This window comes from Eschrichtius robustus, chromosome 3, assembly GCF_028021215.1.
Source record: "Eschrichtius robustus isolate mEscRob2 chromosome 3, mEscRob2.pri, whole genome shotgun sequence".
In the NCBI taxonomy this organism is placed as follows: domain Eukaryota; kingdom Metazoa; phylum Chordata; class Mammalia; order Artiodactyla; family Eschrichtiidae; genus Eschrichtius; species Eschrichtius robustus.
This window is the reverse complement of record NC_090826.1, coordinates 12,584,205-12,605,709: the sequence shown is the minus strand read 5'-3', so window position 1 is coordinate 12,605,709 and position 21,505 is coordinate 12,584,205. Positions and strand designations below refer to the sequence as shown.

Below are 21,505 nucleotides of genomic sequence, written 5' to 3'. Positions count from 1 at the left end.
CCACAGGGTCGTGCTTACACATGAGGACAAGCATCGTAAGACCTGGTGGGAACCTGCTTTCATAACTCCCTGCCAGGAAGGGAGACGTGAGGAGGCGTGGGAAACCAGGGCCCAGGCCTGCAATGCCCACATGACCACCAGGGGGCCCCCAAGAGCTCACTCAGGGCCGGCGAATGTGGCCTTGCTAAGGAGGCAAGATAACGCCCTGGTTGCTGAGATGAGGGACAGATGGCTCTGGCACTCAGCTTTATTCTTTCTTAGGAGCCTCTGGTTGGGAGTCATACAACCCTCAGAGGGCATCTCTGCGTGCCCTTGGCGATAGAATATACCAGTGTCTTCATTCGTGAATTTGATTCTTTCATGGAGCACCCACCATATGCTGGTTTTCTGCTGTCTTGCATTCTGAGTTCTGTCCAGAGGGGGATTTGTCCTTCAAGGCAGGTAGCACTTGTTTCATAGAGAATGGGACGTGGTGACTATGGGGTCTCTTCAGTGCTAGCTTAGCTGCCTACTTCGCCAAGGAGTTGAGCTGCGCTGGAGGGGAGGGGTGTGTTATGATGCGGAGGGGGGAGAGGCAGGGTCTCTGCCCCATCTCCTTCACCAGGGCAGCTGGGGGGCCCTGTTTCATCTTGCCAGGCTGGCTCACTTTGGGGCCGGAGGGTTTGTCAGGTTGGAAATTGCTTTCTTCAACTAGAACAGAGAACAGAGTGGGGAGGATGTAGAGGAGATTGCAAGTGGGGGGCGCCAGTATAGTTTGACTCCCCTAAGGGTTGATTATGGAGTGAACTTTAGAGCCAGTGCCTCCCTCTTGCATAGATCAGATCATTGAGGCCCAGAGAATGGCAGGGCTGGCCACAAAATAAGGTAGAGGTAGCTGGACCAAGTGTCTGGCTACTCTGGGCCAGGAAGTGAGGCTCATCAGAATCCCATGAGGCCCCTCCAAATTTTTTTTTTTTTTTTTTGGCCATGCTGTGCGGCATGTGGGATCTTAGTTCCCCGACCAGGGATCAAACCCACGCCCCCTGTAGTGGAAGAGCAGAATCTTAACCACGGGACCACCAGGGAAGCCCCAAGGCCCCTCCAAATTTGATGGCAGAATTTTGGTGCCCTCCACCTCCCCAGCCTGTTCAAGCATGGCTCCTCCCCTTTGCTCCACCCTCGGGACCGTGGTACCTCCACCCAAGACACGAAGCCCACAGCTCTGCCATGAGACGTCACGAAGAGGGACTGAAGTTTCAACAGCTCGAAGAGGTTGTGTGCCTGCAGGGGGGGCGGTTAGGAAACACTGGAGGATAGGCGACACCCACCCCAACCCTCTGGCTTCAGTTTCTTCCTAGCTTGGCAGCTTTGAGCAGAGGTGAAGGCCCGGGCCAGGCTCTGTCCCAGTGGTGCCCACCTGACCTTGTTTCTGAGCCTGGGAGGGCTGGACAGCTGTGATGGTGGGTGGGAGACCAAGACCTGGGCCTGCAATGTCCAATGTGACCACCAGGGGTCCCCAGAGTCCACACAAGGGACTAGGGGAAAGGACCCGTTTTTCAGCATCATCTGGCATCATCCACTGGCACAGAGGGATTGGGGACACCCTTAGGTCCCCAACCTGCTTCTGTCCCTCCATGACCCATGTGCCAGGCTCTGCGCTTGCAGGGGGGAGAGGATCAGCATTCAGAGTGATTAAGTACTTTGCCCAAGATCACACAGGCAGAATGTGGTGGACCTGAAGTTGAAACCCATGTGTGCCTTGATGAAAAGACATATTTTTAACCACTGTTTCTCTCCATCCAGAATCTTCTGTTTCCCAAGCTCTCCCTCTTCCCTAGTCTCTGCATCATCCCAACAGCCCTGGAACTGAGAGATAGAGAGGGCGGGAACTGCATGCCCATTCCACAGGTGAGGAAGCAGGCACAGGAGGAACAGAGAGCCACAGAGCATGTCCAGGAAGCTGGAGCCAAGTTTCCCTCTCAGGCTCTTCCCCTCTATCCCAGGGCCCCTGTCTGCCCACAGCCCAAATATTCCCCATTACCTGGTGCAGGGAGGTCTCCGGGGACAGCTTCAGGGTCACTGGCTCCACGGGGCAGCCCCCAGCCAAGATGTCCTGCAGACACTGCTGGGGATGGGGGAAGGGTTATGGGGGCCTGGGACAGCTCCCCCTTCCCCAGGCAGCCCCTCTCAAACCACAGGCTATCAGCTAGCCACTCCCCTCACAACCCTGCTGACTCCCCATCTTCTACTGACACCTCATATGAGCACTCACCTGGTGTCCTGGAACCCAGGAGGATGGCTCAGCCTGGAGGGCCTGCACCAGGTGTGCCCTTTGCACGGTGCCCACCAGTATCTGAGACTCTGGACAAGTGGAGAGGGAGAGGAAAAAAGCCACATTATGAAAAAGGAACTTACGTTTACTGGACAGCTACGATGTGCCAAGAACTGTGCTGGGTGTTCTCATGACTCTTGGGAACGTACAGCACCTATGGGTCAGGAACTATTATCACCCATTTTACGGAAGAGGAAACCGAGGCTCAGAGGCACAGAGAGGTTAGTTATCTTGCCCAAGGTCACTCAGCTTCTGACGTGGAGGAGTGGTAGCTGAGGGTGGCCAGGTAAGGCTGCCAGGGGGCCGGGAGGTAACCTGCCCACCCCAAGATGCCCCACCTGGCAGGGCCTCAAGGCAGGAGCAGGTCTGGGACACCTGCATGAAAATGTCTGTGCGTCAGGGCTGGGCTTTGTCCCTCATTTCCCATGGGAAGTTTCACTGGCTCAGCCCAGTGAAGGCATGAACCCGGAAGGCCACCGTGTTCCGAGGTCCTCCTGTGTGCTGGAGGCTTGGCAGGCCTCACTCCAGGGTATCACTGGAGTCTGCAGGTATTTAGTTTTGAGGGACAGCCTGATATTTTTGCTTTTTGTCCAGTAAAATAAAAACTTTACAACTGGACATACAAATGCTCCCTGTTTAAAAACAAAAACAATTAAAGCTATTTCTTGGATGAGCAGCAGGGTCCCACAGGCTGGGCCTGTGCTGGTTGGGAACTCTTTGCTTCCTGTGGCTCTAAGGGTAGAAGTGGGGTTTGTCTTGTTCTAGCGGGGCCGGGGTGGGGGGGGGGGGTGAAGCTTCTTGAGGGGTCATCCATGTGCAGATATTTTCAAATGTGATATTTGGCGTGTTCTATGGGATAATGTTATAAGTGTCCCAATTTGGGTGCGGAGAAGGGCCTGGCCTTTGGGATGAGAACCTCTGACAACTCTGTCCTCCCTATTTTCCAGATGTGGCAACTGCAGTTCATAGAGCTTAAGGGATTTATCTACAGTTCTGCTGCTCATAAATCGCTTTATGCCTCTTGGGGTAGGTATGGGGATGACCCATACTGTTGTACGGGTTGCTCACTGCACAAGATACCTGCCCAAAGGACAAGTGGGGATCAAAATCCAGCCGTGCTATGCTTGCCAAGTGTGCATTTTGTTTCATTTGCACAAAGGGGACATATGGGCTGACAGTGGCCCTGAGTGGGGCATGGCTGTCCCCTCCCTACCCCCCAGCTTATCTTTCCCACTCATACTGTACTTGTCCTAGAGGGAAATGATGCTCTAGCTAGGTCCTCTCCAAAGATTCAGCTTATGTGTCTTTTAACAAGGGCCCCCACTCATTTTTCTCTAAAAGGATGTCTTTCTCATGGCAACAGGGTTGAGGGAGGTGACTCAGTTGGGGAATGCCTGAAGGGGAGACTGAGGGATGGAGCCTTCTGGGAGGCCCTAGTAGTGTTCCCATCATCCTACCCCTGCTCCCCAAGTAGGATGGCTATTACCTCCATTTTACCAATGAGGAAACTGAGGCTCAGAGAGGTGAAGTGACTTGCCCAAGGTCACACAGTTGCAGAGCCTGGTTTTGGATCCAGGTGCCTGATAGGTACAATGCCCTGCTTACCCATTTCTGGGCCTGACCCTCCCAGGTCCAAGAGGAAGGTAGAGGGAATGCCCCCTCCCCATTCATGCTCCCCCTTCCTGTCGGGCACCTGTGCTCTCCACCAGGGGGTACTCGGCAGTGTCTGTGGCGGTCACGACCTTGACCACCTCCTCCTGCGGTGTGTCCTTGGCCAGCGTGGTGATGGTACGATTCATGAAGTGCTCCACAATTACATGGTGAGAGCTGGGGCAGAGGGATGCTCCCATCAGGTCCTGGGGTGGGGGGTTATCCAGACCCCTGGACAAGTTGGGGGGACCCGGGAGGAGTTTTGCTGGTTCTCCAGCATGGGCAGGGTCTAAGAGATTCCTGGGATGAACAGCTCCTAGCACCACAAGGTGGGGAGGGAGGAACCTGGGGACCAGCTGGCCTATGGCCTGGCTCTGGATTCTCAGCCCTCTGGACCCCTATCTTCCCCAAGACCAGCTCTACTTTGATCTGTTTCATTCAGAAGCCATCCCTGGAGAATTTCATTTGAAGAAAAGTTTTATGGCATAAAGGGAAAAAAGAGCTTTAAAGTTTGAAAATCACTGGAGTAACCACCCCCATTTAACAGATGGGGAAACTGAGTCTGGAGAAGGGGGCAACTTGCACATGTTTGGAGCTGGGCCTTGGACCCAGGACTCTCAGAGCCTCTTAGTCCTCCTTCTCTGGGGACAGAGGCTGCTCGGCCCTGTCTAGTTGAGTAAGGACCTCAAAGCTCACTTCCACTGCAGTATTCCAGTCCCACCTCCAGCTCCCAACGCCCCAGTGAGGACAGCAGAGCAGGAGCAGGGGGAGGGGTGGGACCTCCCAGAGCTGGTGCTGACTCTCTGTGTGACCTGGAACAAGACATGGCACCTCTCTGAGCCCCACTTTCTGACAAATGGGCGATATCTGTCCTCCTGTTGTGGAGACCAACTGATGACCAGTAAGACACTGAGGCCAAGGACTCCCCCAAGGTCACACAGGGAGCTGGAGAGAATGGAGACTAGGGAGCAGCCATGTGTCGGCCCCTCCCACACTCACCCATGTCCAAGGTCAGCCCACCCTGACACCATCACCTCAGTCAGCCAGCCTGAGCAGACACCGCTCACCTAATTTTTCGGCACCGGATCCACGGAAGGTATGGCAGTTTCTTGACAATGATGGTGCCGTCATAGAAGGAGGGCTGGAAACTCTGGGCGATGGCGTTGGCCGCCAGCACCGCCATCAGCACAGGTAGTGCGTGCACGATCTGGCCAGTCAGCTCGAAGGCCAGCAATGCTGTGGAGATGGTGTGGGTCACAGCCCCTGAGAAAGCCGCAGCCCCTGCAGGGGGCAGAGCCAGGGAGCGGGGCTCAGGCCAGGGGACAGCTTCATGCAAAGGGCAAGGCTGCTGTGACTATGGCCATGGGCTGGGGTGGGAATTGTCCAGAGGCCACACACTGGCCACTGTTGGAAGTGCCCTATGCCTGGGCTTGGTGAGGGAAGGAGCAGTAGGGAAGAGGGGGCATCAGAGACAAGACAGGAGCTAGAAAAAGTAATGGAGGCTAAGGGGAGGGGCTCAGGGAAGGGTGGGGCTCATTGGGAGGCTAATGACCTCCCCATGCCCTGCAGAACTACTGGCTGATTCTCCGGGTCCAGCCCAGACCCACGATGTTTGCCCATCCAGTGGGAACCCGGTTTACTCACCTGCCAGGGCATACCCCCCAGGCATGATGGGGTTGGTGACCCCTCCAGCCACGATGCCCTCTGGGAAGGCAACAGAGAGGGCCTCCCCTATGAGGCGCCCGATGGCAGCTCCTGGTCACAGATTTAGGGTGAGGACAGGGAGCCAGGCTGACTCGGTCCCCACAGCCCTCCATCCCTGGGGATCAACCTCAGTACCATCCTGGGGAGGTGGGTGGACCAGGAGCCATGACCCTGTCCCGATAACCCTGAGTCTCTCAGGCCCTCAACACCCCAGACTTACCGAAGATAAATATGGGCATGAAGTACCCAGAGGGCATGGGGATTGTGGTGGCCAGAATTATCATCCAGAACTGTGGGTGGTGGGAACCGAGGGGGCAGAGGTTAGAGGCAGCTGGACAAGAGTAGGCAAGGGAAGGACAAGACAGGGGACAGGGGACAGGGGGGCTTCCCAGAGAGAAGGAGGGTGCCCAGGCACACGCCCATCGCTAGTATCTGGTGTGAGGGAAGGTGTGCCCAGGGGAAGGATCCCTACCCTGGCAAAGTGCCTACTGTGTGCCTGGCACTGTGCCAGAGACTCTCCTTTCTTCCCTCTCAACCTTCCTTGATGTGAGCACAGTAACTAGCCCATTTTAAAGATGAGGAAACTGAGGCTCAGAGAGCTGAAGCAACTTGCCCAGGACCACACAGCGGGCAGAGGTCAGGTCAGGGAGTCTGCGTGAAGACCTTGGCCCTGCGCTACGTACATGCTACGGGGAGGTACCCCATCCCACCCAAGGCTGGCCTCAGCTCTGTGCACATCCCTGGGGGCCCCGGGAGCCCACCTTCATAACCAGGAAGAAGGCGAGGGTCCCAAAGATGGTGAACCGCGGGTGGTACCATTCGAACCATAGGTTCTGTGGGTCGGGCTCCGAGGGCCAGGGTGGGGACGAGTTCCGGGTCATCAGCGCCCACGAGTTATTGTCGAACAGCGAGTCCAGATGCTCCCTCATGGACAGCTGGAGAGGGGGGCAGCTCGGAGTTCTGCGTGAGGGCCGGGCGGCAGTCCCTGCCACCACCACCACCCCCCCCACCAACTGCCTGACCCTGCCTCGAATCCTCCTCTGCCACTTCCTGTTGGGGGGAGACCTTGGGAAGGGCTCTGGCCCTCCTGGAGCTGCACAGCCATCCCCTTATAGGCGTTGTGGGGATTAAGGGAGATGATGGGCACCAGTCGGACAACGACTGGGCATTCCCCCCTCTGGCCACCCCGGCTCAGCACCCCTTACCCGAGAAGCCATGAAGCGGCCCACGCCAGGGGGATAGGTGATGGAGGCGAGAACCAAGGCCGCCAGAGCCGAATACAGAGGCTTGCTGTGGGGCAGGGGGGTGGGGCGGTACAGCGCCAGCTCCAGTGCCAGCCGTCCTCTTCCCCTCCCCCCACCCCACGGAGCGGCCCCGCCACCCTGGGGGCTGACGCTGAGGCAGGAACGGGAGGAAGAGGCACAGGAGCAGGGGACCTGTGGGGGTCAGCCCCACACCGCTTGGGTAAGCAGGGGTTGGGGCTCATAGGAGAGCTTGGGACAGAGGCAGGCTGCCTGCCAGGCAGGTGGGACCAGGGCAGGACCGGCCAAGGTGGAGGAGGGCTGATTCTGAAATGCCAATGCCAGGGGCAGACAAGGTTGGGAAGGAGAGGGGGCTCAGTAAGGGGCCTGGGGCTCCACGGGGAAGTAGGGGTTCAGTGAGGGGGAGGGGGGTTAGTGAGGGAGGGAGGGCTCAAATATTGGGGTATCGGGGTTGGTAACCTAGTAAGTGGGGGAGCAGTTACTATGCGGACCTGGACAGGGGTGTTAGTGAGGGGGTGGGGATCTCTATATAAGGCTCAGGAGAGTCTAGGGGCATCACCCTGAGGGGTCCCTGGCCCCCATTCAGAGCCCACCTGGTGGCCAGCAGTTTGGAGAGGACCCGATTGGTCTTGACAAAGCCGAGGAACGTTCGCTGACAGAAGAGGTAAGCACAGCTCAGGATGCCACAGATGGCCCTGCAGGGAGAGGAGGGGAGGGGAGTCCAGAGCCCCTCGCCAGAACCAAGGGCAGCAGTTCAGGCTGGGGGAGGCCCCCAGCTGGGCTCTTGAGGGGCCAGAGGCATCCACTCACCCCAGCGCCACAAAAAAGAAGATCTCTGGCAGGTCAAAGGGGACATCTACCCGGAAACTGGTCTTGTAGAGGGAGGTGATGGTCTCTGGGGAAGGAGGGGAGTGGGGATCAGGGACCACACTCCTACCCCAGCCAAACCGAAGGCTCAGAATGAACAGGCAGGAGCGGAGGTGCTGCCACGTCCTGCCCCCAAATACCCTTTCCCTGGCCCTGCCTCCCCGGCCAGCTTCATCCTCTTCTACCCTCGGGGCTCCCATCCTTCATGCTCAGTACAGGTCAATTCGTTTCCACACTTCTAGAAGGAGGGGAGTGGAGAGGAAGAAGAGAAGAGAGAGGAGAAAAGAGAGAGGAGGGAGAGGAAAGGGAGGAGGAGGAAAAGGGAAGAGAGAGGGGAGAAGGGAGGGGAGGAGGGAGGAGGGAGGGAAGGCGGGGCAGGGGGCAGGGTCTAGGGCGGGGCTCACCCTGCTCGCTGTTGAAGACAGCCAGGAGGCGGAACATGAAGGCCCCACAGGTGGCAGCGAAGAAGCCCCTCCAGTAATCCCAGACCGAGAAGTGGGAGGACATGACCTCGATGCTGAACAGGACGCCTGGGGGCGCCACTGAGCTTAGACAGACACCACCACGCCCATCCCAGCTCCCTGACCACTCCCGTCCTGCTCTCCCACAGCCCGGACAGGGCCACCCCTTCTCTTTGGTCCTGAGCTGAGGGGAGGGGAGGGCAGGGCGAGAGCCCCCTGCCCAGGGAACAGGCTTGTAGGCGCTCCTCTCGGCCATCTCAAACCTTACAACAGCCTTTGGGGTGGGGACGATTACAATCCCCATTTTACAGATGAGGAAATGAGGCTGAGAGCTGAACTCACCGGCCCAGGGTCACGCAAGGGGAGCTGAGTTTCCAACCCAAGTCTGTCTAATGTGACCGTGAAGCATCTCGACGCCCACCCCCACCTCCACCCTGGGGCGGCTCTGCCCTCCCGGTAAGACTGAAGTAACAACCAAGACCGGATTAGCCGTCATCCTCCCTGCAGGTTCCTCCGCTGGGCGGGGGAGCGAGCTGGTCAGTCTGCCAGGGGAGGGACGGGGGATGGGGGGGTGGAAGCCCGGGGTGCAGGGGGAGGGCCGTGAGGGAGGGCCTCACCGCTGAAGGGCGCTGCGAACACTGTGGCCACGCCCACCGCCGCTGCCGCCACCAGCATTTCGTTCTGCTTTCTCTTGTTCTGGGGGGATCCGGAGTCCCGGGCTGAGAGTCAGCCCCCGCCCTCCCCTCCGTCTCATTCCTCCAAGCGGGGGGGCCCATGAGCCCCTTACCTCAGACTCCCCAATGGCCTTGGTGCGCATGCGGCCCAGGTAGGCAGCGATCATCACAGACAGGTGCACGAAGGGGCCCTGCCAGGGGAGGTGTGCGCACAGGGCACAGGGTCCGCCCCTTGGGGGGAGCCGGGCCCTTGCTCCTCCCCTTCCTCCCCCTCCGGGCCCAGGGTTGAGGGGTAGAGGGAGCCTCATCCAGAGACAGCTCGGCTGCCCCACCCACTCCCTATGCCTCCATCTCCCCAGTTCCTTTGTCACACTCTGGGGACCTGGCCTGTCTCCTCCCCAAGACTGAGCCCCGCGAAGGCAGGCCCTGGCCTGAGTTCCCCCTGACCTAGCTTCGGTGGGGATGGAGAAAAGGCAGAGGGGGCAGGAGGGCAGGGTGGGACGGGGTGGGGTGCTCTCATGCCCTTCCATACCACTTTGCCCAGGAAGATGGTGCTGCCCGTGGCCAGGGTGCAGGTGAGGCCCACCACCTTGGCCCCGAAGTTCTTGATATCCAGGTAGTCCTCCAAGACCACGCCCGACAGAATGGTCTTCAGCTCCGGAATTCCAGAACCTTGGCAGGGGATGGATGGACGGGGTGGGGGTGGGAAGTAAGAGGAGGGACAATCTCTAGATAAACCCTTATCACTTTACCCTGCACAGGGTTTCACATCATGATCTTGTCAGGTCTCCTAAACCCTGTGAGTTAGGACTCCTAAATTCATTTTGCAGATGAGGAAGCGGAGGGTCAGAGAGGGGATGTGAATTGCCTACGTTCTTCCAGCTGGTCCTGCCAGTCAGCTATTGCAGGATGGGGGGGAACCTAGGAGAGAATCTCAGGCCACCCAGATGCATCCCTGCAGCTCCCCTGTGCTGCTGGCCTGGAGCTGAAAGCAGAGCTGAGAGGCCTAGAAGAGATGCGCCCCTCCGTGAGCCCCTCGCTGGGGAACCATGGTGCCGGCCCAGAGGAGCCCTCAGAAAGGGAGCAGAGCCAGCAGTGACCCGAGTCAAGCAAGATCTGTCCTTCTGGGGCTTCCCTGGTGGCGCAGTGGTTAAGAATCCGCCTGCCAACACAAGGGACACGGGTTCGAGCCCTGGCCTGGGAAGATCCCACATGCCACAGAGCAACTAAGCCCGTGCGCCACAACTACTGAGCCTGCGCTCTAGAACCCGCGAGCCACAACTACTGAGCCCACATGACACAACTACTGAAGCCTCCGTGCCTAGAGCCCGTGCTCCGCAACAAGAGAAGCCACGACAATGAGAAGACTGCGCACCGCAACGAAGAGTAGCCCCCGCTCACTGCAACTAGAGAAAGCCCGCGCGCAGCAACGAAGACCCAACACAGCCATAAATAAATAAATAAATAAATAAATAAATAAATAAATTTATATTAAAAAAAAAGATCTGTCCTTCTCACTGTGTGACTTCAGGCAACTTACACAACTCTTCGGAGCCTGGCTTCTCTGGCTGTGAAGTGGGGTTACTGTTTCCTGCCTCCCCCCATCAGGAGCCCCGAGGGACAGGAAAAGGCTTTGGGCAGTGGGCACTGCGGGGCAAGGCAAACAGGTGAATGGCGTGGTGATGGGCTTACCTCCCGAGAAGGGCGTGATGCTCTGGGAAAAGCCTGAGGAGAAGGAGACCAGGGCCACAGGGTACACAGTCCAGGAGAGATACCGGAGTAGGTGGCTGTCCCCAATCTCCCGGTACAGCCACTTGTGTGCTGGGGACAGCAGGGAGTCAGGGAGCCATCCACAGGCTCTGCAGCCCTCAGGCGCCCACTTGCTGGCCAGGAAATGGAGGCTCAGAGAGGGGTGGCCCAGGGCCACCCAGTAAGTGGCAGACCCCCAAGAGGAGGCAAGAGTAGGACCCTGGATCATATCCCAGTGTTGCCACTCCCTAGCTGAGTGACCTTTTGCAAGCCATTCAACATCTCTGAGCCTCTGTTTCCCCATCTGTCAAATGGGCTCTCAGATGAGGTCTGGTGCATGGCAGGTCCTTGTAATGCCACCTGAGCAAGTCTCCCAGAGAAGGTGTGTTAGACACTTCCTGCCCCGTGCCCCCTCTTCCAGGGAGACCTCAGGGTGGAGAGAGCCTGCCGAAGCATGGGGAGAGAATGTTCTATGCCTGGTGGTCTAGACAAATGTTCTCCCCCACAGTTACTGAGCTGAGAGCAAGGAAGGAGAAGAAGGAGCAGGGGCGGCAGGAAGCGGTGGGCATAGAGCTCAGAGGAAGAAGGAATATTTGGTCTTTCACTCATTGTGCAGATGAGGAGACTGAGGCCCAGAGAGGGGCAGGAGCCTGCCCAGGGTCACCCAGCAAGTCAAGAGCAAAGCCAGGACCAGACCCAGGCCTCCTCCCCACCCCCGCTGCACCTGGCGGCCCATCTGGCATCCCGAAAGCGTGCTCGAAAGCCCCGGGTCCAGAGCAGGCGTGCATGCCGGGGAGGGGTTACCTCGGACCACACGCCCGACAGTGAAGCTCATGGTGTAGCTGATCAGGGCCATGAGCACCCCAAGGGTCATCAGGAAGTACCAGTCCTCACCCATGCGGAACAGCTTCTGCTTCAACCACTCGAGGCCACCTGGGGCAGGGGCATCGGGTCGTAGCCCAGGGCCCAGTGAGGGCACGGGGCGGGGGCGGGGGGCAGGGGCTGTGTGGGGCTGGGGCCAGGTGGTCGAATCCAGGGAAGCTGGGAGGGGGCTCTCCCTCACGTGAGAGACAGCAGGATTTGTGCAAGTGAAGGTGGCAGCACGGTGGGCGCCAGGCCTATTGGCCCCGCCAGGAGGGGGCCTTTGACCCATCCGCCCTCCCCACCCCTGCCCCTTCCTGAGGTACTTATGGAAGAATGACAGAGGGGGTAGGGTGTGGAGGGAGGGCTGGGAGCTACACTTTCTCCAGCATCTCCGCAGGGGCCATAGCTTAGAGGACACGAGAGTCTAGAGAGACTGCTCTGCTGTCCCAGGACCGGTGGGGCTGTCCTGGTGTCAGGCCAGAGAGCACCCACTGGGCCCCTAGCAAGGTCCCCGGCAGAGTGGTCAGGCCTGGGGGCTGCGTTCCCAAAAGGCAGAGAGCAGACATCTAGCACGTCTGACCCACAGACTGGCAGACAGATCTCTTCCCTCCCTGCCGCCCAGGATGGGGGCAGCTCTTGGGCTCCAAGGTGGGTGGGGAGGCGGACCCGGGGAGGCTGATGTCCCGAGGGGTTTTCAACAGGGAGCGGAAGGGAACCTAGCTGTCACCTCGGATGCCTCGGCGGATGCGGGGACACGGGCCCCATAGCTCCTGAAGTGTCACAGGATTCCCCGAGGAGCCCTCACGAAGCCCTACCAGCTCCTCCATCAGGTCCCTGAGGGAGTGGACAGGCAGACGGACCCTTGGTGAGCTGCTGTAACGCCCTTAGCCAGCCACTGGGCCCTTCCAATACCTACTTCCCAGATAGAAGGGAAAGGTGGCATTTTCAGGAGGGGACATGGGTCTGGTGTGCCTTCATTCCTGAAGGGGTGGCCCCGAGGGTGCGAGTGTGTGTGTTAATGTTTGGGATGAGGGCGGTGGTTCCTAGCTGTCCCCTCCATGTCCAGCAGCAGGTTGATCAAGGCAGGACCCCAGGCTCAGAGCCCCCTTCCCCATCCTGTGGCCACCACTCCTACCCTCCCTGGACGCTTGTCTGCCTCCACTGCTCAGAGCAGTCTCCTTGCCCAGGGGAGTCACTGTCTCACTGTGGGCTCCCCATGGACCACTCTGACTCCCCATGCCCATCCCTGAGCCTCCTCCCCCTCGGCTCAGGCCAGTCAGGAAAACCCCAGGCCCAGAAGGAGAAGCCGTGAGGGTCAAAAGGAGGTGCTGGCTCCCTGCCCCCCAGCCTCCTGCTCCTGCCCTGCCTGCCCTGCCTTACCCTGGTCCTGGCAGGTTCCATCCAAGTCCCTGCCCCAGCTCTGCACCCGGCGGCCCCTCACCTCTGTCAGTCCGCTCTGCTGTGGCCCCAGGCAGCCCTCCTCTGACAGAGACTCCTTTGCTTGCAGCTCAGGTGCACCTGGACAGGTGTGTGTTCCACCAATCAACATCCTGGCCCCCCTTCCTCCCCGCCCCACCCCGCCGGGGTTTACCCTGGCCATTAAGAATGTCCTTGACAAACCAACTGGAACTGCCCCGGCCAGCTGTGTGGTGCAGGCCAGAGCAGCCAGGAGGGACGAGGGGCAGGGGCTCCCCAACCTACCAGAGCCACACAGAGGCGGGTGGCACCCAACCCAGATACCAGCTGGGGTACACAGGGCCTGGGTGGGGGAAGCTCATGACACAGCAGGATGGTGAGGGGTCATCTGCAGGGGCTGAAGGTCAGGGCTCTGGGTTCTCAGAGCTGGGCATGGGAGGGGTTTGAAAGAGCAGAGAAGGAAGAGGAGAAGGACCCATAGGGAAGGGGTGCTATTATTACTGCATCTTTGCTGTATGCCAGGCACTGTGCTCAACCTTCCTCCAAATCAGTGAGTGCTCAGAGAAACCCAGCGAGGTGGGCAGTATTAGGCCATTTTAAAGAAATGGAGTTTCAGAACTTCCCTGGTGGTCCAGTGGGTAAGACTCCACACTCCCAGTGCAAGGGGCCAGTGTTCGATCCCTGGAACTAGATCCCGCATGCATGCCACAACTAAGAAGTCCGCATGTTGCAACTAAAGATCCCGCATGCCACAACAAAGATTCTGAGTGCCACAACTAAGACACGGCGCAGCCAAAATAAATGAATAAGTAATAAATAAATAAATATTTAAATAAAGAAACGGAGTTTCGGAGAATTGAGGCTGCTTGCTTGCCCAGGGTCACAGAGGCTGAGGGACAAAGTCAAAAGTTCCATCCAGGTTTGCCTGACTCCAAAGGCTTCAAACCTCTCCGAGGTCCTGTCTTGAAGACCTGCCTTGCTCAGAGCTGGGGAGGGGGCCGACAAGCTGGAGCGGGGGAAGGGAATTGGGCAGAGGGGAGGAACTTGGGCTGGATCCTCATGTCCAGACCCTCCAGTCTGAGAAGACTGCCTCAAACCACAGCACCCAAGGGGCAGTGGCTCTGCTTGGGGCTTCTACGTAAATGCCACAGACCCTGTCCCACCCCAACGGAATGTAGGAACATGCACATTAGGTCTGGAACCCAGTTCATCCTCCCAGCACCCTTGTGGGTCAGGGACAGCATCACCATTTTGCAGATAATAAATGGAGGATCAGAGAGGTGCAGTCATTCATCTAAGGTCACAAAGCAGAGGCTGAACCCAGACTTAGATTCTGTGGCTCTCCCTCTTCCCAGAGCTCCTCCAGCTCCTGTGGCTTAATCCTTCAGGGCAAGGGTTTTGGGCACAAAGCAGAGGATTTGTGCCTGATACCACTTTTAGAAGATTTGGGCAAGAGATCTGGGACAACTCCCCCCCCCTCTTCCAGACAAAGCCCCCTTTCTGAAAATCACGATGGCCCTTCAATGACTTGTTAAAATCCTGAGGCCCTGAGCCACCCTCTGCCCCTAGATGTCAGCCAAGTTAATCCCAAATAGGAGCATGTGTGTGTTGTGAGCGGTGGGGTGGAGGCTTGCTGCTCTGCATGGACCTGGGCCCACCGTTGCCTCGGCGGCCCCAACCTGTGTATAGTAACAGGATAATTGGCCGCCCTGTTGACATCCCAAACCCGTCTCTGGTCTCGGGTAGCTGCTGGCTCCAACTCATAGCCGGCATCGGCCAGCCAGCCAGCACCGCACGTCCACACCCTCACCTCTGGCCCTGTGAGCATCAGGAAACTGGGAAGAGGGAAGCAAAGGGACATGGTGCTGGTGGCAAGTCTCTCCCAAAGCCATTTCCCCCTCATGCCAGCCCCCAACTTCTCCCTCTCCTGCATCAAGCAGTGAAGGGTGAGAGCTTGATGCCAGAGCAGCTCTCCCATCCCTAATGGGTCCTTCACCACTCGGAGCCTCAGTTTCCTCTTCTGTCCAATGAGGGGAGCCTGAGAGCCATGGCGGCAGGGCCCTATCTCTGCCTCGTTCATCACGAGTCCCCCAGAGCCTCAACGGTGCCCGGCACATAGCAGGTGTTCAGTAGATACCTGCTGAGTGATGAGTGGTTTCCGAACACTGGCCTGTGGGCTGGCTGAGTGGGGACCTGATGGGAGCCTATTCCTGGTCCCTTCCCAAGACCCCAGATCAGAATCTTGGGGTACATGAGAAGAGTCTGTGTTTGTTGAAAGTCCCTCCAAGTGATTGGGATGTCCTGGCAGGTATGGGATTCAAGGCATTGGATCATCTCTGAAGCTCCTTCTGATCCCAAGATCTGAAAGGAGAGACATGCACAGAGACAGGGGAATGGCCTTGATGACATTTCAGGGTCCCTCCTGGCCATTGAAGTCAGTGGATCCAGTGCATGTGTGGGTGATGCCTCAGGGATGGGGGGAAGAGGGGGGAGGAATGGCGGGCGGGGGTGGGTAATGAGATCTGACGTCCAGGAGCAGTGACTCAGGCCCTCAGTGCCATGACCTTGTGTCTGCATTTAGCCACTGGCTCCTGTTTCCCTGGCTGGCGGCAGGCTTCTGGGTCCCACCCCCCCACCCCCACCCCCACTCTCTTTCCATCTCACCTCAGTGCTGGTAACTTCCTGGCAGCCCTACTGGAACCCCGTCGGCCAGGATGGGTGACACAAGCCAGGCAGGAATCTCCACTAGACAGACAGACCCCTTTGGCTCCAGCCACCACCCTGACCCCACTTCACAGACTACCGGCATCAGTGGTTTACCCGTATTGATGGACCCCCCCCCCAGCCAACCGCCGCAGGGAGGAAGTGTTGTGGGAGCCAGAGAAAAGAGAAACAGCCCCTACCTTCAGGGCCCCCAATCTAACGGGGAGACAGGCGAACCCCTAACCCAGGGAACTGCCAGTCTGATAGGGGAGAGAGGACCCAGGAAGACCGTGTCACACTCAGGTGCTGGGGTGGGCAAAGCCAGTTGGTACAGCGGGCATCTGGGCAGGCCCCCCTGTGTGGGCTGCAGCAATCAGAGAGGGCTCCATGGAGGAGGAGGAACCGGAGCTGATCTGGGAAGGAAGGGCAGGATTTGGAGTGGGGAGCAGAGGCCCCACACTGCAACCTGGGCAGCAGAGGACCCCCGGCCTCCCAGAACGGCCTTCCCTGCTTCACCCCCTGATCCCGCATGATCTGTGCATGGGCAGAGGGGCTTCTCAGGGGTGTTCGGGACCAGAGTGTCTCCATACACGAATGTTCAGGTCACCCCGGCCTCCTGGAGGGTTTGGATCAGATAAGACAGGGTTCAAATCCCAGCTCTGCCACCTGCTCGTGTGCAAGCCCCAGGCTCTCTGTGAGGCTCTGTTTCTCTATCTATAAAATGGGAATACCATCTCCTTCCTGAGCCGTGCGGGGATCAAATGAGGCCATGCTGGAGAGCTCACAGCCAGGAGCCGGTGCCCAGCAGGCACCTCAGAAGTCAGAGCTAGAACGATTGTCTCGTGGAGCTCTCCTTTACCTCTGACTGAGACCCTGCCTGCTGCCACCCCCGGCATCTCCTCTGAGCTGGAGGTCAAGCAGGCGTTTCCTGGGAACATAACCTTCTATATTGTTAAGGACCATTACTAAATTATCTGCTCTCCTCCCCTGAGTCCAGGCCCAAGCCCCAGCCTGGCCTCAGCTTTCTCCTCTTGGGTCCCAAAATGTTCCAGAGTTGGGATGTGGAGGGGGGAGGGAGGTAAGTATGAAATCTGGGTCCCCGTGGGAGCTGGCAGGGGAACAGCTGCACATTCTATACCCCGCTCCGGGGCTGTCTCAGTCCTTCCTAAGACATGGTTGTGAACATTATCTGCCCTGAGGGAGGGAACCCCTCGCCTCACACAGGGGTCCAGCAGGTGGGGGTCCTCCACGCACCCCTGACCTCCTGACCTTGCATCTCCCACTCTCCCCAGAGCCAGGGGATTGGGCCTTTCTGCCCTGATCACCCACACCTAGATCCCTCTCCCCAAGGGCTGGAACTCTGGGGGAGAGGGGATGGAGAGAGAGAAAACCCTGTCCTCAAGGAGCTTGCAATCTGATGGGGGAGACACAGAAACACCGAACACACACAAGGTCCTGAGGCTGGCCCAGGGGCCTGAGTGGCGAGGGGACAGCATGGGTCCCCACCTCGTTGCCATGGGAGGCTCCGGGGCTGGAGTTATCGGCCTGGAATGCCGGGCAGTGAGCTCAGCCTCATGGGCCTGCCTGTGTTGGACTGTCAGCAGTGCCGTCTCACTGGAGAAGATTTCCAGCCCCTCTGGGCCACCGAGAGGACTAAATTTAGCTGGTAGACAAGGGGCTGGCCCCGCGCCCAGGGGCGGTCGGGCCTTATAAAGGGGCGGCAGTCGGGGCCCGGCACGCTCCCTCCGAGCCTGCTGCCCACGCGCCCTCCTGTCTGCCCTGCCCACCGGCCAGGGCCCGGCCGCCCGCCCGTGGATGAGCCACAGGACCTCCTCCACCTTCAGAGCGGAGAGAAGCTTCCATTCTTCCTCCTCCTCCTCCTCCTCGGCCTCCCACACCCTTCCAGCCCAGGAGCCACCCATGGAGAAGGCGTTGAGCATGTTCTCCGAGGATTTCGGCAGCTTCATGCGGCCCCACTCGGAGCCCCTGGCCTTCCCAGGCAAGTCCTCCGTGGGGAGGGGAGGTGCACAGGGAGGGGACACCTGCTCCAGGGCACCACCCGACGTGGCTGCAGCTGCCGAGCTGCCGGGAACAGGTGCCGTACAGCTGCAGCCGCGTGTGACCACCGGGACAGATGTGGCCAGAGAGACAGATGTGGCCGTGAGAACAGGCAGGCCTTCAAGAAACAGCTCTGGCCTGGGGGTCAGCTACACGCACCCCCACTCCAGGCCTGGGGTGGGTCACTACAGACATGTACACACACCCACCCCACCTGTGCTGGTTAAGGCCCCATCCCCCCAGCGGAAAAGGTAGGCTGCCAGAGGGCGGGTGGCAGGGCGGTTGAGGAGGAACGGCCGAGGGGGAGGTCAGGCCCGGGGCCAGCCCCTTCCCTCCGGAGAGGGAGCCGGAAACCTGGGTTCTGAGTGCCAGCCTGCCCTCTGCTCTGCTCACGGAAGCCCTCCCCACAGCCCATCCCGGGGGGCAGGGCAACATCAAGACCCTGGGAGATGCCTATGAGTTTGCCGTGGACGTGAGCGACTTCTCACCTGAAGACATCATCGTCACCACCTCCAACAACAACATCGAGGTGCGAGCTGAGAAGGTGAGCCCACTCCCCGCCCCCAGACCCTGGGCCCCACGCCTGTACCCTCTGCCCCGTGTCCCCACTCTCGTGTCCCATCGCGGGACCCCGCACCCTGCCCAGTACCCCCCAACCCCCAGGACAAACTAGAGGCCTCGCTCCTGTAGCTGGTGGGCCACGGGACCCCCGTCACTGCCTCTCTCTGCCCCAGGCTCCCAGATCCTTTCTTCCGGAGTCCAGGGCAGCTGAGGAAGCCACAGGGGATGGGGGGGGGGGCGGGGGAAGGGATGTTGTGGGGAGGTGAGAAGGGAGATGAGAGGAGGGAGATCGTGGCTGAGGCAGGATAGCCCTTCCTGTGGGCATCTGGATAGGTGGGGGGCTCACTGGTCCCTCACCTCCGGACCCCTGAATTAGGCCCAAGGTTGTGCAGAAGCCCTGCAGTTCAGGGTCACACACACCCCAAACCCCACACTCCCTCCACCCACAGGTCTCAGGGTCACTTGGTCACTAGGGTCTCTGAGTCCCAGCTCCCAGGAGGCCTGCACCCTGGAGAAGGGTGTGGCCCTGGCTGAACAGGGATGCTGACCCCAGCGGGCCAGAGCCACTGCTGCTCCTTAGGGAAGAGGGTCGGCCCAAGGCTGCCTCTGGATCCCCCTTGGCCTGGCTTTCTCCCCTGAGCACAGGAGGCTGGATGCCCGAGGGGCGCCTCTCAGGGCAGCCAAGGACTGTGGGCACCAGGACCAGTGGGCAGCACGTGCCAGCCCTGCCATCCTCACCAGTGACTCAGCCGCCCCAGGCTCCTCTGGACACTATGTGCTGGCTGAGTCACGCAGGAGGGGCCGCCGGCCGAGCCCTGACGGTGGACACCGTGTATCCGTGTATCCAAGAGGGCTCAGCTGTGCTCTGTGCCATCTCCTTGCTGCTCAGGAGCCCCAGATTCTGCCACTGAGTCTCCTCCCCGTCTGAGCTCCCCCACCAAGCCCTTGCCTCTCCCCCGGGACCACTGGAGCTCCTCTAAGCACCTCGGCACCTGTCCCTGCTCAGCCCTGGCCAGCCCCTAGGCCGGGCCTCTGCACCTGAGAGCAGAACCCCTCGGCACATGGGGGTCCAGCTGGGGTTAGACTGGGGAGCAGGGGCTGTGGCTTGACGTGAGCAGGACAAGGGCTGGGGGCAGCCTGCCCTGACCCATTACTCCTTCCCCAGCTGGCAGCTGACGGCACGGTCATGAACACCTTTGCTCACAAGTGCCAACTGCCGGAGGACGTGGACCCCACAACGGTGACCTCGGCCCTGAGGGAGGACGGCAGCCTCATCATCCGGGCTCGGCGCCAACCACACACGGAGCACGTCCAGCAGATCTTCCGGACCGAGATAAAAATCTGAGGGCCTCCCCCTCCCTTCCCCCAACTCCCCCATCTTCTCCCCCACTGGCTGGCCAGAGTGGCTCTCCTGACCCCCTCATGACAGCTTCCGGGACATCTCAGCCCAGGTTCAGGCCCTGACACCTCCACCCCAGGCCCCAGGTGGGTCATCCCCTCCAAATGTGGCCTTCTGCTCTACCCAGGGCAGGCCAGGGCCCCCAGATTCCAGATGTGGCCTTGTTCATTTAATCCAGAATAAAGGGATTGGAATGGGGAACAGGAGATCCCGAAGAACCCAGTTTGGGGAAGGGGGATTGGGACAGGCAGGATCTCTGGGCAAATAATCTGCAGGACAGACAGACAAATTCTGATCTATGGAGTCTCTGCAGGGCAGGGGCAGGGGGACTGGGGACCTGGGGACCTGGGACCCCCTTGGCCAGGGGGAGCGGGAGAGGCAGAGGGCGATCACAGGCAGAGGTGCCCAGCTAAACTGAACTGCCCGGGTACAGGGAGGCCAGAGGAGACAGCCATGATGGTCCGCTTCCCCTCTGCTGCTCTCCAAGCCCCGAACCAGCTGCCAGGCTGTCTGCCCACAAGGTGCCCCAGCCAGCCAGCTGTGCCAGCGCAGGGCCACATTGTGTCTGTATATAGATGGGGTTTTTCCAATACAGCTGGTTCGTGATAAACTGTGTGAACCGTCTGTTACCTGCTCATGCCCCCAGGTAAGCCTGGGCCAAGGGGTGGGGCTGATCCTTTTCCCTCCCACCCAGAGACCTGGGCTCCCGGGGCTGCCTCCACTGCAGACAGGTTACCCAACAGAGGAAGCACGGATGGGGCTTTGGGTCCTCAAGGTAGGACCCCAGCTTCCTGCCAATCTTCCCTTGTGGCCATTCGCCTCCCCCATCCTGCCCTCTATAATCCGTGAAGCTATAGGCTTGGTGTATGTATACACACACACACACACACAAACACACACACAGACAAACAGGCATACACACATGCACGTGCACACGTGCACACTTATCTTTGTCCTTCAAATACTATACATTACCACTGGTTAAAGCCAAATTCGGAACGTTCTAAAATCAGATTTACAATCTCCATTCTTCTCAATGGGGACACAGTCTGAACAGTTGAGCGCCCAGCTTAACCACTGATGGTTGGATTTGAACCCATGATGTCAGAAGCTGCTCTCAAACCACCCTCCCAGCCCTCTGTGCAATGGGGGGTAGCTCCCCTCATTCTGCCTCTCAGCCTGTGCACCCTGCGCCCACAGTTTCCTGCTAGAGAATGTCCTAATCACAGGAAGAGTCCCCACCCCAGTTCCCTCCTAGTCCCCAGTCCAGGGCAAGGACCTCCCGTCTGCCTTCATTCTGGGGAGCCCCAACTGCCTCCCGTGACCCTGGCTCAGTCTCCCACATACAGAAGCAGGGGTGATGGGTAAGGGTGGTTGGTTCCCAGTTAGTCGGGGCCCCTGGAGCAAGTGGCAAGGCCAGCCTTGGCCCTCTGCACCTCTTTGGTCAGTGTTCTGTAAGGTGCCCTCTCACCCCTGCCATTCTGGGGCCCTTAGGAAATGACTGGGGGTGGGGGCAGAGGAGGGTCCTGGCACTGTACCCTGCACACACAATAAACAACAGAATCATGGACTTCTGGAGATCACCCGCCTGAAGTTCTCAAACTTGGGATGGGGCTGGAGGTAGCAGAGTGCGAAGGCTGGGGATGAACAGACATACCTTTCTTGAGATTTGGGGGCAGGGGTGGTAGCTCAAGCAAAGTTCAAGACCTCACAGAAATGTGGGTGTCCTTCGGCCTCCTCCTTTGGCTCCCAGGTCCACCAGGGCAATAATCTGGGAATTATTTCTCTGAAAAACCTTGCATCGCCTTCTCTTCCAACTGCCAGCC

At 59.2% G+C, this 21,505-nt stretch overlaps 2 protein-coding genes across 8 annotated transcripts; one reads left to right on the top strand and one right to left on the bottom strand.

The window, feature by feature from the left end:
- Window positions 1-229: 229 nt before the first annotated feature.
- On the bottom strand, window positions 230-13,003 carry LOC137761887 (chloride channel protein ClC-Ka). Of its 7 annotated transcripts, none has more exons than XM_068538969.1 (20): window positions 12,923-12,996; window positions 12,270-12,376; window positions 11,483-11,611; window positions 10,622-10,750; window positions 9,462-9,601; window positions 9,043-9,120; window positions 8,873-8,951; window positions 8,199-8,324; window positions 7,738-7,822; window positions 7,521-7,622; window positions 6,871-6,955; window positions 6,427-6,600; window positions 5,886-5,955; window positions 5,606-5,716; window positions 5,029-5,242; window positions 4,005-4,138; window positions 2,252-2,340; window positions 2,021-2,104; window positions 1,174-1,260; window positions 230-690 (listed from the first exon to the last, which is right to left on the bottom strand). In XM_068538969.1, the coding sequence occupies exons 2-20, from the start codon at window positions 12,367-12,369 to the stop codon at window positions 643-645; spliced, it is 2,064 nt and encodes a 687-aa protein (XP_068395070.1). In that variant the 5' UTR covers window positions 12,370-12,376; window positions 12,923-12,996; the 3' UTR covers window positions 230-642. The 7 variants fall into 7 exon arrangements, with proteins under 7 accessions (XP_068395070.1, XP_068395071.1, XP_068395072.1 ...); XM_068538970.1 differs by having other exon boundaries at window positions 2,021-2,101; XM_068538971.1 differs by having other exon boundaries at window positions 5,029-5,197.
- Window positions 13,004-17,361: 4,358 nt separating this feature from the next.
- HSPB7 (heat shock protein family B (small) member 7) lies at window positions 17,362-21,257 on the top strand. Its single transcript, XM_068538968.1, has 3 exons — window positions 17,362-17,660; window positions 18,130-18,263; window positions 19,446-21,257. The coding sequence occupies exons 1-3, from the start codon at window positions 17,477-17,479 to the stop codon at window positions 19,623-19,625; spliced, it is 498 nt and encodes a 165-aa protein (XP_068395069.1). The 5' UTR covers window positions 17,362-17,476; the 3' UTR covers window positions 19,626-21,257.
- The last annotated feature ends 248 nt before the right edge of the window (window positions 21,258-21,505 follow it).

Bases quoted from the DNA above. Each gene is read 5' to 3' on its own strand.
- LOC137761887 (XM_068538969.1), bottom strand. From the start codon at position 12,369: ATGGAGGAGCTGGTAGGGCTTCGTGAGGGCTCCTCGGGGAATCCTGTG. The intron at 9,602-10,621 runs GTAAGCCCATCA...TCCCCTGCCAAG, and splicing joins CATCACGCCCTTCTCGGGAG to GTTCTGGAATTCCGGAGCTG. The intron at 6,601-6,870 runs GTAAGGGGTGCT...CCCCCTCTCCAG, and splicing joins GCCGCTTCATGGCTTCTCGG to CTGTCCATGAGGGAGCATCT.
- HSPB7 (XM_068538968.1), top strand. From the start codon at position 17,477: ATGAGCCACAGGACCTCCTCCACCTTCAGAGCGGAGAGAAGCTTCCAT. The intron at 17,661-18,129 runs GCAAGTCCTCCG...CCCTCCCCACAG, and splicing joins GGAGCCCCTGGCCTTCCCAG to CCCATCCCGGGGGGCAGGGC. The intron at 18,264-19,445 runs GTGAGCCCACTC...CTCCTTCCCCAG, and splicing joins TCGAGGTGCGAGCTGAGAAG to CTGGCAGCTGACGGCACGGT.